Raw genomic sequence first — 14,034 nt, forward strand, 5'->3', positions numbered from 1 at the left:
CTGTAGTGGTGATACATCCATTTAATAAGTGTGCACACTCATCAAGAACTTTCATACAGAACAGCTCCATTTCCTCACTTCCAAATACTCTATGCATCACTACTTTTCTTTATAGTAAATGGTCAGAAAATTAACCTCAATTATTGTTTTGTGAAGTCACTCCAAGAAAATGCTCCATCATCACAAGAGTGCTCCAAATTGTATAGGTTATAGGGCTGAATCAATTTAAAAATCCCCTTTCAGAATGATTCACCATAGGGAAGGAAATGCTATATAACCTATAAGACATCAAATGCAAGAGACTTAAAACACCAGTGATTTAGATTAATTTTATTGACAAGGTTTATAAGAACAAATATTTAAAATCGAAGGCCAATTATTAGATCTCATTTAGTTGCTTATTTTGTTCACTTCTATTTACCTTTCCCTAGTGTCTAACTATCAAACAAGTCAAACCTGTGAAAATACCTGTTAACATTCAACATAAATATTTCTGTTCTATGATGCAAAGATATTTTTCAACACTTAATTGGTACATCAAATGTGTCATTCTGTCATAAGCAGCATGTTTTAAAATTCAGATTTAATAAACTGATTTAAGACAGTAAATTGAAAGACAAAATTAGTCTCATTCAGGAGTGGTCCGTTATGTTGATCATCTAGAATCAACACTGATTAGACAAACTTTAAAAGCCAGAGCCCCAACTCCAGAGAAACATTAAATTTCTTTAATGTAAAAGTATATTATTTTTGAGACACACTTTGTCAGAGATATCCACGATTACTTGCACATTATATTCTGGCATTATAATCTGGTACTTTAATCGTAATCATGAAGGTGGCTAGGTTTCCGGTAAATATCAGTATTTTATATGGGCAAAAGCAGTTAATAAAAATCGGTTCATTTACTATAAGCCAAATGTGCTTGTACTTAATCCCACCCTTTCCCAAAGTTTTTGAAGCTTTGATATGTTGATTTTTGGTCTGTCCTTAATATAAAACGTACCTACAGACACTTTTACAGAGTTAATACTAAAATTACAAATTGATGACACTTTCGAGCAAAGCAGGATAACTGTCTGTTCCTTCAGTGTTCCATCACTGAATTGACTTTCCATGCTCCATCATACTGTCTGGCTGAACACTGACATTACATAGTCTACAACTGTAAAGATACCTACCTATGTGAGTTTAAAAAGTGGTCTGCACAAAAGAAATAAAAAAACTTTATATACAACAAATTGTTTTTTAAAAATACAAAAATAACATCTGTCACTTTTGTCATGCTAACAATCTGACATATATACACATGCAGGAGAAAAGTTCCAATTCAGTCATCTGGACAACTGTAGCTTGTATATTTTTAATATGATGGACACACTGCTGCTGAATTTTCACACTGACAGAGATGTGTATTCAAAATATTTCATATACTAAATACCCAATCTCTGTGTGTATAAATCCCAGTCATAATAGTTTCTGTTCTACTTGATTAAAAGTATGCCTTAAGCAAGCTAATATTAAGCGCACTAAAAACCACGACAGTTCAAGAATCTATGACCTTATATAAAGAAACCCAAAATGTACAAAATACAACTATAAAAGCAAGGAACAGTTAATGCCATGCAAGATTTTAAACTAAAAATGGCATAGAAATGCAATTTAAAATAGCAAACTCAAATTCACATAACACTCAAGATAAAAAGGTCAGCAGTAAGTTCTAATGTTGCTTAACAAGGATTTAGAAAAGGAAATACATTCTCTTTGCTGGTATAATGGTATAAATCAGATCTTTGAATCTATGGGAACGAGTCATCTTCTCTGTCCTCTATCTCAAGAAATTAGCTGTAATGAAAGAGAAACATTTTGCCATAAATCATAAACCTTTATCCCATTTTTTCCACATCTATTTTACTATTTTGTCCTTCAAAAACCAGTTGAGCTCAATACAGAATTATAGCTACCTGCTGATCTTCCCCTCACCTTTGCCTGGTAGACAGGAACTTCCTCAAGTATCTGTGAGAGCAACTTTGAGATGCCCAGCTACCCAGGTACACCAGGAGGCCACATCATAATCTGAGTTCAGGTCTTATCACTAACTGTTCTAACTTTAATTTTAAGCTTTAAAGTGGGAATGAGAAAAAATATACTTCCCTATTATGAAGAAATGTGAGAATCAAATGTATTTAGTGACATGAATATTTTGAAAAATATGGAGTATTTTATGTAATTATTTTTGTCTTATATTTCTAAAGTCAAACTTGAAAGATTGAAATATTTACCTCTTTTACAGTTGTTTTTATGAAATCTTTCCTTTCAGTTAAATCATAAGTAGGATAATTTTCATAGACCTATGTATAGTGAAAAGGAAAAATGATGTTAAAAGCAGATTTTAATATCCAGTAATATTGTCTTTGAATAAAAGCAGGAAATCTGCTACATGCAAATAGCCACAACCATCCCAACCGTACTCTGGTTCACCCACATGGAACTGTATTCCAAATGAGTATTTTAATAATATTGTATATGATGTGGAAAACTAGCGTGCAAACATTCTCAGTGCGTTCAGGCTGAGAGTTTGGGATGAATTAACAATAAACAAGCCACATGTGATGTCTCACGCCTGTAATTCCAACATTCTGGGAAACCTAGGTGGGAAGATCGCTTGAGCCCAGGAATTCGAAACCAGCCTCAGGCAACCTGGCGAGACCCTGTGTCTACAAAAAATTTAAAAAGTAGTCAGGAATGGTGATGCATGCCTGTAGTCCCAGCTACTGAGGCAGGAGGATGGCTTGGGCCCAGAAGGTTGAGGTTGTAGTGAGCTGTGTTAGTGTCACTGCACTCCAGCCTGGACCACAGAGCAAGAAGGCCCTGTCTCAAAAACAAAAAACCCCAACAATCATGGGTAAAGAAAACCCATCTAGATAGATCTCAGATAAGTGAACTCAGTTCTTTACATTGGCAAGTCATTCGCTAAGTGTCTTTTAGAGAAAGCTTCTTTCTTCTCCAACCCTTGTTATCCAACACCCTACCTACGATTCCACAACCTGAAACACAATGAACTGCTTCCTCTACTCCACTGCTCAGTCTCTCCCTAAAGTTAAATCCTAAGACCCAGGTGGTCTCAAGTGTCCTCTACTACTAAAATTTGACTCTAAATTTCTCCCTTTTGTCAATTTTCTCAGTCCTATTATACTTGCTGCTTGATTCAAATCCTGACTATAAGCTCACAGTCTGTAAGAACCCTGCAGGCTTTATTTCCGCTGTATAGTTCACGGTCAGCAACTTTTTCTGTAAAGGGCTAGATGGTACAAAGAGTTTCAACTTTGCCAGTCAGTTTCTACTCAACTACACGTTGTAGTGGCAATGCTGCCATAGACAACAGTTAAATGAGTAGATGTGGCTGTATTACAATAAAATTTTGCTTACAAAACCAGGCAACAAAGATAGAATGGTTTGGTCCACAGACTATATAGTATGCCAACCCTCTAAAATATGGTCGATCATTTAAATTACTCTAATTGTTTGCCCGGGAGGTTCCAAGATGGCCGAATAGGAACAGCTCCAGTCTACAGCTCCCAGCGTGAGCGACATAGAAGATGGGTGATTTCTGCATTTCCAACTGAGGTACTGAGTTCATCTCACTGGGGCTTGTCAGACAGTGGGTGCAGGACAGTGGATGCAGCCCACCCAGCATGAGCCAAAGCAGGGCGAGGCATGGCCTCACCCAGGAAGCGCAAGGGGTCAGGGAATTCCCTTTCCTAGCCAAGGGAAACCGTGACACACAACACCTAGAAAATCGGGTCACTCCCAACCTAATACTGTGCTTTTCCAACAGTCTTAGCAAATGGCACACCAGGAGATTATATCCCGTGCCTGGCTTGGAGGGTCCCACGCCCACACAGCCTTGCTCATTGCTAGCACAGTAGTCTTAAGATCTTAACTGCAAGGCGGCAGTGAGGCTGGGGGAGGGGCGCCCACCATTGCTGAGGCTTGAGTAGGTAAACAAAGCCGCCAGGAAGCTTGAAATGGGTGGAGCCCACCACAGCTCAAGGAGGCCTGCCTGCCTTTGTAGATTCCACCTCTGGGGGCAGGGCATAGCTGAATGAAAGGCAGCAGAAACTTCTGCAGACTCAAATGTCCCTGTGTGACAGCTTAGAAGAGAGGTTCTCCCAGTACAGAGTTTGAAATCTGAGAATGGACAGACTGCCTCCTCAAGTGGGTCCCTGACCCCCGAGGAGCCTAACTGGGAGGCACCTCCCAGTAGGGGCTGACTGACACCTCACATGGCCTGGTGCCCCTCTGAGACGAAGCTTCCAGAGGAAAGATCAGGCAGCAACATTTGCTGTTCTGCAATATTTGCTGTTCTGCAGCCTCCGCTGGTGATACCCAGGCAAACAGAGTCTGGAGTGGACCTCCAGAAAACTCCAACAGACCTGCAGCTGAGGGTCCTGATTGTTAGAAGGAAAACTAATGAACAGAAAGGACATCCACACCAAAATCCCGTCTGTATGTCACCATCATCAAAGACCAAAGGTAGACAAAACCACAAGATGGGGAGAAACCAGAGCAGAAAAGCTGAAAATTCTAAAAATCAGAGCGGCACTTCTCCAAAGGAACGCAGCTCCTCCCCAGCAATGGAACACAGCTGGACGGAGAATGACTTTGATGAGTTGAGAGAAGGTTTCAGACCACCAAACTTCTCCAAGCTAAAGGAGGATGTCTGAATCCATCACAAAGAAGCTAAAAACCTTGAAAAAAGATTAGACAAATGGCTAACTAGAAAACCATTGTAGAGAAGTCCTTAAATGACCTGATGGAGCTGAAACCATGGCACAAGAACTACGTGATGCATGCACAATCTTCAGTAGCTGATTTGACCAACTGGAAGAAAGGGTATCAGTGATGGAAGATCAAATGAATGAAAGGAAGCGAGAAGAGAAATTTAGAGAAAAAAAGAGTAAAATGAAACTAACAAAGCCTCCAAGAAATATGGAACTATGTGAAAAGACCAAATTTACGTCTGATTGGTGTACCTGAAAGTGACAGGGAGAATGGAACCGAGTTGGAAAACACTCTTCAGGATATTATGAACTTCCCCAACCTAGCAAGGCAGGCCAACATTCAAAAATTCAGGAAATACAGAGAACGCCACAAAGATACTCCTCGAGAACAGCAACTCCAAGACACATAATTGTCAGATTCACCAAAGTTGAAATGAAGGAAAAAATGTTAAGGGCAGCCAGAGAGAAAGGTCAGGTTACCCACAAAGGGAAGCCCATGAGACTAACAGCGGATTTCTCGGCAGAAACTCTGCAAGCCAGAAGAGAGTAGGGGCCAATATTCACCATTCTTAAAAGAATTTTCAACCCAGAATTTCATATCCAGTCAAACTAAGCTTCGTAAGTGAAGGAGAAATAAAATCCTTCACAGACAAGCAAATGCTGAGAGATTTTGTCACCACCAGGCCTGCCTTACAAGAGCTCCCGAAGGCAGTACTAAACATGGAAAGGAACAACGGTACCAGCCACTGCAAAAACATGCCAAACTGTAAAGACCATCCATGCTAGGAAGAAACTGCATCAACTAACGAGCAAAATAATCAGCTAACATCGTAATGACAGGATCAATTTCACAGATAACAATATTAACCTTAAATGTAAAAGGGCTAAATGCTCCAATTAAAGGACACAGACTGGCAAATCAAGACCCATCAGTGTGCTGTATTCAGGAGACCCATCTCATGCGGAGACACACGTAGGCTCAAAATAAAGGGATGGAGGAAGATCTACCAAGCAAATGGAAAACAAAAAAAAAGCAGGGGTTGCAATCCTAGCCTCTTATAAAACAGACTTTAAATCAACAAAGATCAAAAGAGACAAAGAAGGCTATTACATAATGGTAAAGGGATCAATTCAACAAGAAGAGCTAACTATCCTAAATATATATGCACCCAAAACAGGAGCACTCAGATTCATAAAGCAAGTCCTTAGAAACCTACAAAGAGACTTAGACTCCCACATAGTAATAATGGGAGACTTTAACACCCCACTGTCAACATTAGACAGATCCACGAGACAGAAAGTTAACAAGGATATCCAGGAATTAAACTCAGCTCTGCACCAAGTGGACTTAGTAGACATCTACAGAATTCTCCATGCCAAATCAACACAATATACATTCTTCTCACCACCACATCACACTTATTCCAAAACTGACCACATAGTTGGAAGTAAAGCACTCCTCAGGAAATGTAAAAGAACAGAAATTATAACCAACTGTCTCTCAGACCACAGTGCAATCAAACTAGAACTCAGGATTAAGAAACTCAATCAAAACCGCTCAACTACATGGAAACTGAACAATCTGCTCCTGAATGACTACTGGGTACATAACGAAATGAAGGCAGAAATAAAGATGTTCTTTGAAACCAATGAGAACACACACACAACATACCAGAATCTCTGGGACACATTTAAAGCAGTGTGTAGAGGGAAATTGATAGCACTAAATGCCCACTAGAGAAAGCAGGAAAGATCTAAAATTGACACCCTAACACCACAATTAAAAGAGCTAGAGAAGAGCAAACACATTCAAAAGCTAGCAGAAGGCAAGAAATAACTAAGATCAGAGCAGAACTGAAGGAGATAGAGACACAAAAAACCCTCCCAAAAAAAAAAAAAAAATCAATGAATCCAGAAGCTGGTTTTTTGAAAGGATCAACAAAATTGATAGACTGCTAGCAAGATTAATAAAGAAGAAAAGAGAGAAGAATCAAAGAGACGCAATAAAAATGATAAAGGGGATATCACCACTGATCCCACAGAAATACAAACTACCATCAGAGAATACTACCAACACCTCTACGCAAATAAACTAGAAAATCTAGAAGAAATGGATAAATTCCTGGACACATTCACCCTCCCAAGACTAAACCAGGAAGAAGTTGAATTCCTGAATAGACCAAAAACAGGTTCTGAAATTGAGGCAATGATTAATAGCCTACCAACCAAAAAAAGTCAAGGACTGGACGGATTCACAGCCGAATTCTACCAGAGGTACAAAGAGGAACTGGTACCATTCCTTCTGAAACTATTCCAATCAATAGAAAAAGAGGGAATCCTCGCTAACTCATTTTATGAGGCCAGTATCATCCTGATACCAAAGCCTGGCAGAGACATAACAAAGAAAGAGAATTTTAGACCAATATCCCTGATGAACATCCATGCAAAAACCCTCTATAAAATACTGGCAAACCGGATCCAGCAGCACATCAAAAAGTTTATCCACCATGATCAAGTGGGCTTCATCCCTGCGATGCAAGGCTGGTTGCACATACGCAAATCAATGACATAATCCATCATATAAACAGAACCAAAGACAAAAATCACATGATTATCCCAATAGATGCAGAAAAGGCCTCTGACAAAATTCAACAGCCCTTCATGCTAAAAACTCTCAATAAATTCGGTATTGATGGAATGTATCTCAAAATAATAAGAGCTATTTATGACAAACCCACAGCCAATATCATACCAAATGGGCAAAAACTGGAAGCATTCCCTTTGAAAACTGGCACAAGACAGGGATGCCCTCTCTCACCACTCCTATTCAACATAGTGTTGGAAGTTCTGGCTAGGGCAATCAGGCAAGAGAAAGAAATAAAGGGTATTCAGTTAGGAAAAGAAGTCAAATTGTCCCTGTTTGCAGATGACATGATTGAATATTTAGAAAACCCCATCGTCTCAGCCCAAAATTTCCTTAAGCTGATAAGCAACTTCAGCAAAATCACAGGATACAAAATCAATGTGCAAAAATCACAAGCATTCCTATACACCAGTAAGAGAGAGCCAAATCATGAGTTAACTCTCATTCACAATTGCTTCAAAGAGAATAAAATACCTAGGAATCCAACTTACAAGGGATGTGAAGGACCTCTTCAAGGAGAACGACAAACCACTGCTTAACAAAATAAAAGAGGACACAAACAAGTGGAAGAACATTTCATACTCATGGATAGGAAGAATCAATATCATGAAAATGGCCATACTGCCCAAGGAAATTCATAGATTCAATGCCATCCCCATAAAGTTACCAATGACTTTCTTCACGGAATTGGAAAAAACTAAAGTTCATACAGAACCAAAAAAGAGCCTGCACTGCCAAGACAATCCTAAGCAAAAAGAACAAAGCTGGAGGCATCACGCTACCTGACTTCAAACTATACTACAAGGTTACAGTAACCAAAACAGCATGGTACTGGTACCAAAACAAAGATATAGACCAATGGAACAGAACAGAGCCCTCAGAAATAATACCACACATCTACAACCATCTGATCTTTGACAAACCTGACAAAAACAAGAAATGGGGGAAAGATTCCCTATTTAATAAATGGTGCTGGGAAAACTGGCTAGACATATGTAGAAAGCTGAAACTGGATCCCTTCCTTACACCTTATACACAAATTAATTCAAGATGGATTAAAGACTTAAAATGTTAGACCTAAAATCATAAAAACCCTAGAAGAAAACCTAGACAATAACATTCAGGACATAGGGATGGGCAAGGACTTCTTGTCTGAAACACCAAAAGCAATGAAAACAAAAGCCAAAATTGACAAATGGGATCTAATTAAAGAGCTTCTGCACAGCAAAAGAAACTACCATCAGAGTGAACAGGCAACCTACACAATGGGAGAAATTTTTGCAATCTACCTATCTAAGGGCTAATATCCAGAATCTACAAAGAACTTAAATTTACAAGAAAAAATCAAACAACCCCATCAAAAAGTGGGCAAAGGATATGAACAGACACTTCTCAAAAGAAGACATTTATGCAGCCAAGAGACACATGAAAAAATGCTCATCATCACTGACCATTAGAGAAATGGAAATCAAAACCACAGTGAGATACCATCTCACACCAGTTAGAACGGCGATCATTAAAAAGTCGGGAAACAAAAGGTGCTGAAGAGGATGTGGAGAAATAGGAACGCTTTTACACTGTTGGTGGGACTGTAAACTATTCAACCATTGTGGAAGACAGTGTGGCAATTCATCAAGGATCTAGAACTAGAAATACCATTTGACCCAGCCGTCCCATTACTGGGTATATACCCAAAGGATTATAAATCATGCTACTATAAAGACACATGTACACATATGTTTACTGCGACACTATTCACAATAGCAAAGACTTGGAACCAACCCAAATGTCCATCAATGATAGACTGGATTAAGAAAATGTGGCACATATTCACCATGGAATACTACGCAGCCATAAAAAAAGGATGAGTTCATGTCCTTTGTAGGGACATGGATGAAGCTGGAAACCATCATTCTGAGCAAACTATCACAAGGACAGAAAAACCAAACACCACATGTTCTCACTCATAGGTGGGAACTGATCAATGAGAACACTTGGACACAGGAAGGGGAACATCACACACCGTGGTCTGTCATGGGGTCGGGGGATGGGGGAGGGATAGCATTAGGAGATATACCTAATGTAAATGACAAGTTGACAGGTGCAGCACACCAACACGGCACATGTATACATATATAACAAACATGCACGTTGTGCACATGTACCCTAGAGCTTAAAGTATAAAAATAAGAAAAATAAAAAAAATTGTTTGTCCCTTGTTCTTTCCCTGCAAAACCCCAATCCTGAATTGGTCTAACTACTCATTCTTCTATGGTTAAGCCTAGACTACAGATTGCTGTGGGAAAGCAGCTTTGAAGAGGTGGGTCCCATTTTCAGTTCATGGTATTCACCTCCAAAGGCTCCTCCCCCAAAACCTCCCAGTCAGGCTCTCCTTTCATTCCCACCAATGGCAGTTTCACCTCCTTATTTAAGTGTCTGACACTCCTATCACAGCCAAAAAAGCCGTTATTATGAATTCCTTCAATTTTCTGACAGCTCTTTCCCCTCCAGTTTTATCTGGATTCATCAATGGTACTTAATTTTCTTTGCCTCCACAGGACCACCCTTCAACTCTCCTGTAACTTCTCCTTTCCCACCAAAATGCTTTCTCCCCTCCACCCCTACTGCCCATTAAAAATACTTTGTCGCCTACCCCCATTTACCTATTTTCCTTCCAAAGACAGCTGCTTGAAACAGAAGATTTACTTTGTTCATTTTCCTCACTATTCATTAACTCTCGCTTTTACCACCCTAGGTCATCGTCTCCTAATTGCAGACTCCAAAAAAGGTCAGGTCCTTCTCACCTGACCTCTCCATGTTAATAATCCCTTTTAAAAAATTACATGAAGGTATTCACAAAAATCCTTCTAATGGACAGAACTAGTTTCTCTTTGACTTCCTCCTCACTTCACACTGTCATTTTAATGATGACATAACTGGGTGTCCTGCTTCTCTCATCTCATCCTTTGCCATTCCATTGTTCTTAATGTTTCCAGGATAATTTTTAAAAAACAAAAATATGTCTTATGCCCCTGCTAAATCTCTCTCAATAATCTACACAGCCTCTCAATTCCTCATTTATTTCAGGAAGAAACTGAAACTCTAACATGGCATATTTAAGATCTGCAAAACTCTAGTATTTTCTCCTAACTTCTGTGAGGACTTCTTTCTAATCCTAGTCTTGAGACATGTTGAACTAATACTATTCCTTGCAATTATCATTTTGGTTAATGTGTTACTGTTCCTCAACTGTATGGAATGGGTGATGGTCCACTAGGAAATTCAGTTAAGAGCTCCTCCAAGATGCTTTTCCAGATTCCCCCAGCCTCAAGTAGGGTGCTTGTTCCGTGGTGCTGCAGCACCTTCCATATTCTCCTAACACGGCCTTCACTTACAATATTTTAATTACTAAAATACTTATCTCTTTCTATCCTACTAGACTGTAAGCTCCTCTTAAAAGCCAAGTAATGGCTTCTCTGGTTCCACCTGTAACATTAAAAAAATTTTTTTTTGGTAGAGATGGGATCTCACTATGCTGCCCAGGCTGGTCTTGAACTCCTGGCCTCAAGCAGTCCTCCTGCCTCAGCCTATCAAAGTGCTGGGATTACAGGCGTGAGCCACCACATCCAGCTTCTAGCTGTAACATTTAGCCCAGTGCCTGAAATGTAGTAGAGAATCAATTAATGGTGAATGAACAAAATAATAATCAACGTCCTTTAAAAAAGCATAGACTATTTCACTTTCAGTACATTCCAAATTGTAATTTTATTTTACCGCAACAGACAAGTTTCTAAAATTTCCATAGAATCCCTATGGAATCATATTCAAGACTAGGCCACTTTATTTCCTAAGAAGTATTAGAAATATTAGAAAAATGCCACAGAAGTCTGAGTTAAGAACCTAATCTGTAACAGCTCATTTATCACACTAACAAGAGAATAAGGCGGTTCATGAGATTCTGCTTCTTTAAACTAACATAAACTAAGGATGCATCAATAGAAACAACCTCCAGATCAGAAAAAGAAAGTTTCCTATGTGGTTTGGAATGTATCACTGTAATTTTATTCACTCCAATTTTATTCATTCTAATGTTATTTATAAAAATAAACCCATTAGGACAAAAACTTTGACTATTTTATTTAAAGTGGTATCCCGGCACCTGTAAGGAGATCTGGCATATAGTAGTTCAACAAGTATTTCTTCAATAAGTGAATGCACATAAGTATTTAGCTTCAAATTAAGAGATAAGTGAAAGAATTTTTCTAGTAAAAGCAAAATAATCTAAACACTTGTCTAATTACCTTTTTGCAAATCTGTTTCATTGTGACTTCTTCCAAGTTAGCACTGGCCAGTAATTTCTTTATTGTTTCCTTTAATTCTTCATCTGTAGGGGGTTTCTTCAACTTTTTAATTAAAGGTTCATCATCTGAACTATCCTCAGACTCACTTTCTAAAAGTAATATAATAATAATAGTTTCTCTTACATAGTAAATTAATATTTAACAAAAGTTGAGATGAATTTTAAGCTTTCAACAGATTCTCAAAGGGGTGTTGGATCAAAAAAATTATAAATCACTACTCTATAGGTTACCTATAAAACATGCATACAAATTTTATGTCAATTTGAAATATCAAAAACTATAAAAAACTGGTATACAGGTTGGGCATCCCTAATCAAAAAATCCAAAATCTGAAATGTTCCAAAATCCAGCTTTTTAGAGCACCAACATGACACAACCAGGAGACAATTCCACACCCGACCTCACTGACGGGTCGCAGTCAAAACTTGGTTTCAGGCCAAGGGTAGTGGTCGAAGCCTATAATCCAAGTGCTCTGGGGGGACCAAGGTAAGAGACTCGCTTGAGTCCAGCAGTTCAAGGCTGCAGTGAGCTGTAATGGCATCACTGCAATAAATAATTTATTTAGCTAAAATATTAAACTACCTTCAGGCTATGTAAGATGAATATGAAACATGAATGAATTTCATGTTTAGACTGGGTCCCATCTCCAAGATCCCCCCCCCCATATATATATTTATCAAAATCTGAATTACTTCCTGTCCCAAGCATTTCAGATAAGGGATGTTCAACCTGTATTACTTCTCCTCGCAATGTTCTCTGCAATTTACCTGTTTCCCCCACACACTTAAATACTATGTACAACACATTAATATATGCTGTATCTTTAAAGTTGCTGATTAATGTTATTTCTAACATACCTTTTTTGGAACTGTTTTGATTCTTCTTGGTGGTGCTGCTATCTGCCTTCTTAACATTGGCACTTTTCACAGATTTTTTACTTTTAGAAGTAGCTTTCTGTTTAGGTTTTTCTCTTTTGGCTGTCTTTTTTGGTGGCTGTTACAAAGGAAAGCAAAAGTACACATATTGATGAGATTCAATGCTATCCCATCCCATCTCTCTACTTCCCCTATACCCCCTTAATAATATTAGAGGAAAATTAATGTATTTGGTATCACCAATTAAAAATTGTTTTTGGGAGATGATTAATATACAACGAACTATTTTATCCCAACACAAGTCTAAGCATGACAAATCACAATCACACACACAAAAGAGTTGCCCATATTTATTCTGCACTATGGATAAACTATATATGCATTACTCTACTTAATCTTGGGGGGGAAACCCCTAAAAACAGATAATATTATCTTCTCTATGTTCCCTCTCTCTCAACTACAATCTTTTTTTTTGAGACACAGTCTCGCTCTGTTGCCCTGGCTGGAGTGCAGTGGCACGATCTTGATTCACTGCAACCTATGCCCTCCCGGGTTCAAGCGAATTCTCCTGTCTCTGCCTCCCTAGTAGCTGGAATTACAGGTACTTGCCACCACACACGGCTAATTTTTGTATTTTTAGTAGAGATGGGGTTTCACCATGTTGGCCAGGCTGGTCTTAAACTCCTGACCTCAAGTGATCCGCCTGCTGTGGCCTCCCAAAGTGCTGGGATTACAGGCGTGAGCCACCACATCTGGCCTAGAATCTTGTGTTCACTGATGGTTCCCTAACTCCTAAAATAGTCTTTGGTATACAGTAGTTGCTCAATAAATACTTATGACTACATGAGAAAACTAAGGCTCAGCGTGGTTACCTTGTCTACAGTCACATTAATAAACAGGCATGATTCAAATATAGATGTGACTCCAGAACTTGTGTTCTTAAACACTAACCCACAGGTGATTAGACACAAACAAAACACATAAATATGGACAGATTAAAATGACAGGCCGGGCATGGTGGCTCACGCCTGTAATCCCAGTACTTTGGGAGGTCAAGACGGGAGGATCATGAGATCAAGAGATTGAGACCATCCTGGCCAACATGGTGAAACCCTGTCTCTACTAAAAATACAAAAATTAGCTGGGTGTGGTGGTGGGCATCTGTAGTCCCAGCTACTCAGGAGGCTGAGGCAGGAGAATCACTTGAACCCTGGAGGTGGAGGTTGCAGTGAGTGGAGATCGCGACACTGCACTCCAGGAGACAGACTGTCTCAAAAAAAAAAAAAAAAAGACAAAATCAGAGTTCATACTTTGTCTCATGTGGAGCCTATGAAATTAGAAAGCATTAATTCTTAGTTTAATTAATATTC

The 14,034-nt window shown here is 39.0% G+C and overlaps 1 protein-coding gene across 7 annotated transcripts in view; it reads right to left on the reverse strand.

Moving 5' to 3' along the window:
* Nucleotides 1-303: 303 nt before the first annotated feature.
* Nucleotides 304-14,034, reverse strand: part of DEK (DEK proto-oncogene) — a 40,670-nt gene continuing 26,939 nt past the window's right edge. For 3 of the 7 annotated variants that reach the window (XM_025382453.1, XM_025382452.1, XM_025382449.1), the window contains 3 exons: nt 12,647-12,782; nt 11,730-11,878; nt 304-2,351 (listed from right to left, as the gene is read on the reverse strand). In XM_025382453.1, the coding sequence (XP_025238238.1) occupies nt 2,256-2,351; nt 11,730-11,878; nt 12,647-12,782 (381 nt within the window). In that variant the 3' untranslated portion in view covers nt 304-2,255. Of the gene's footprint in view, nt 2,352-11,729; nt 11,879-12,330; nt 12,783-14,034 lie in introns of those variants that run through there. The other 4 variants (XM_025382451.1, XM_025382454.1, XM_025382448.1 and 1 more) reach the window with 2 other exon arrangements.

The sequence above is a fragment of the Theropithecus gelada genome, chromosome 4 (assembly GCF_003255815.1).
Source record: "Theropithecus gelada isolate Dixy chromosome 4, Tgel_1.0, whole genome shotgun sequence".
In the NCBI taxonomy this organism is placed as follows: Eukaryota; Metazoa; Chordata; class Mammalia; order Primates; family Cercopithecidae; genus Theropithecus; species Theropithecus gelada.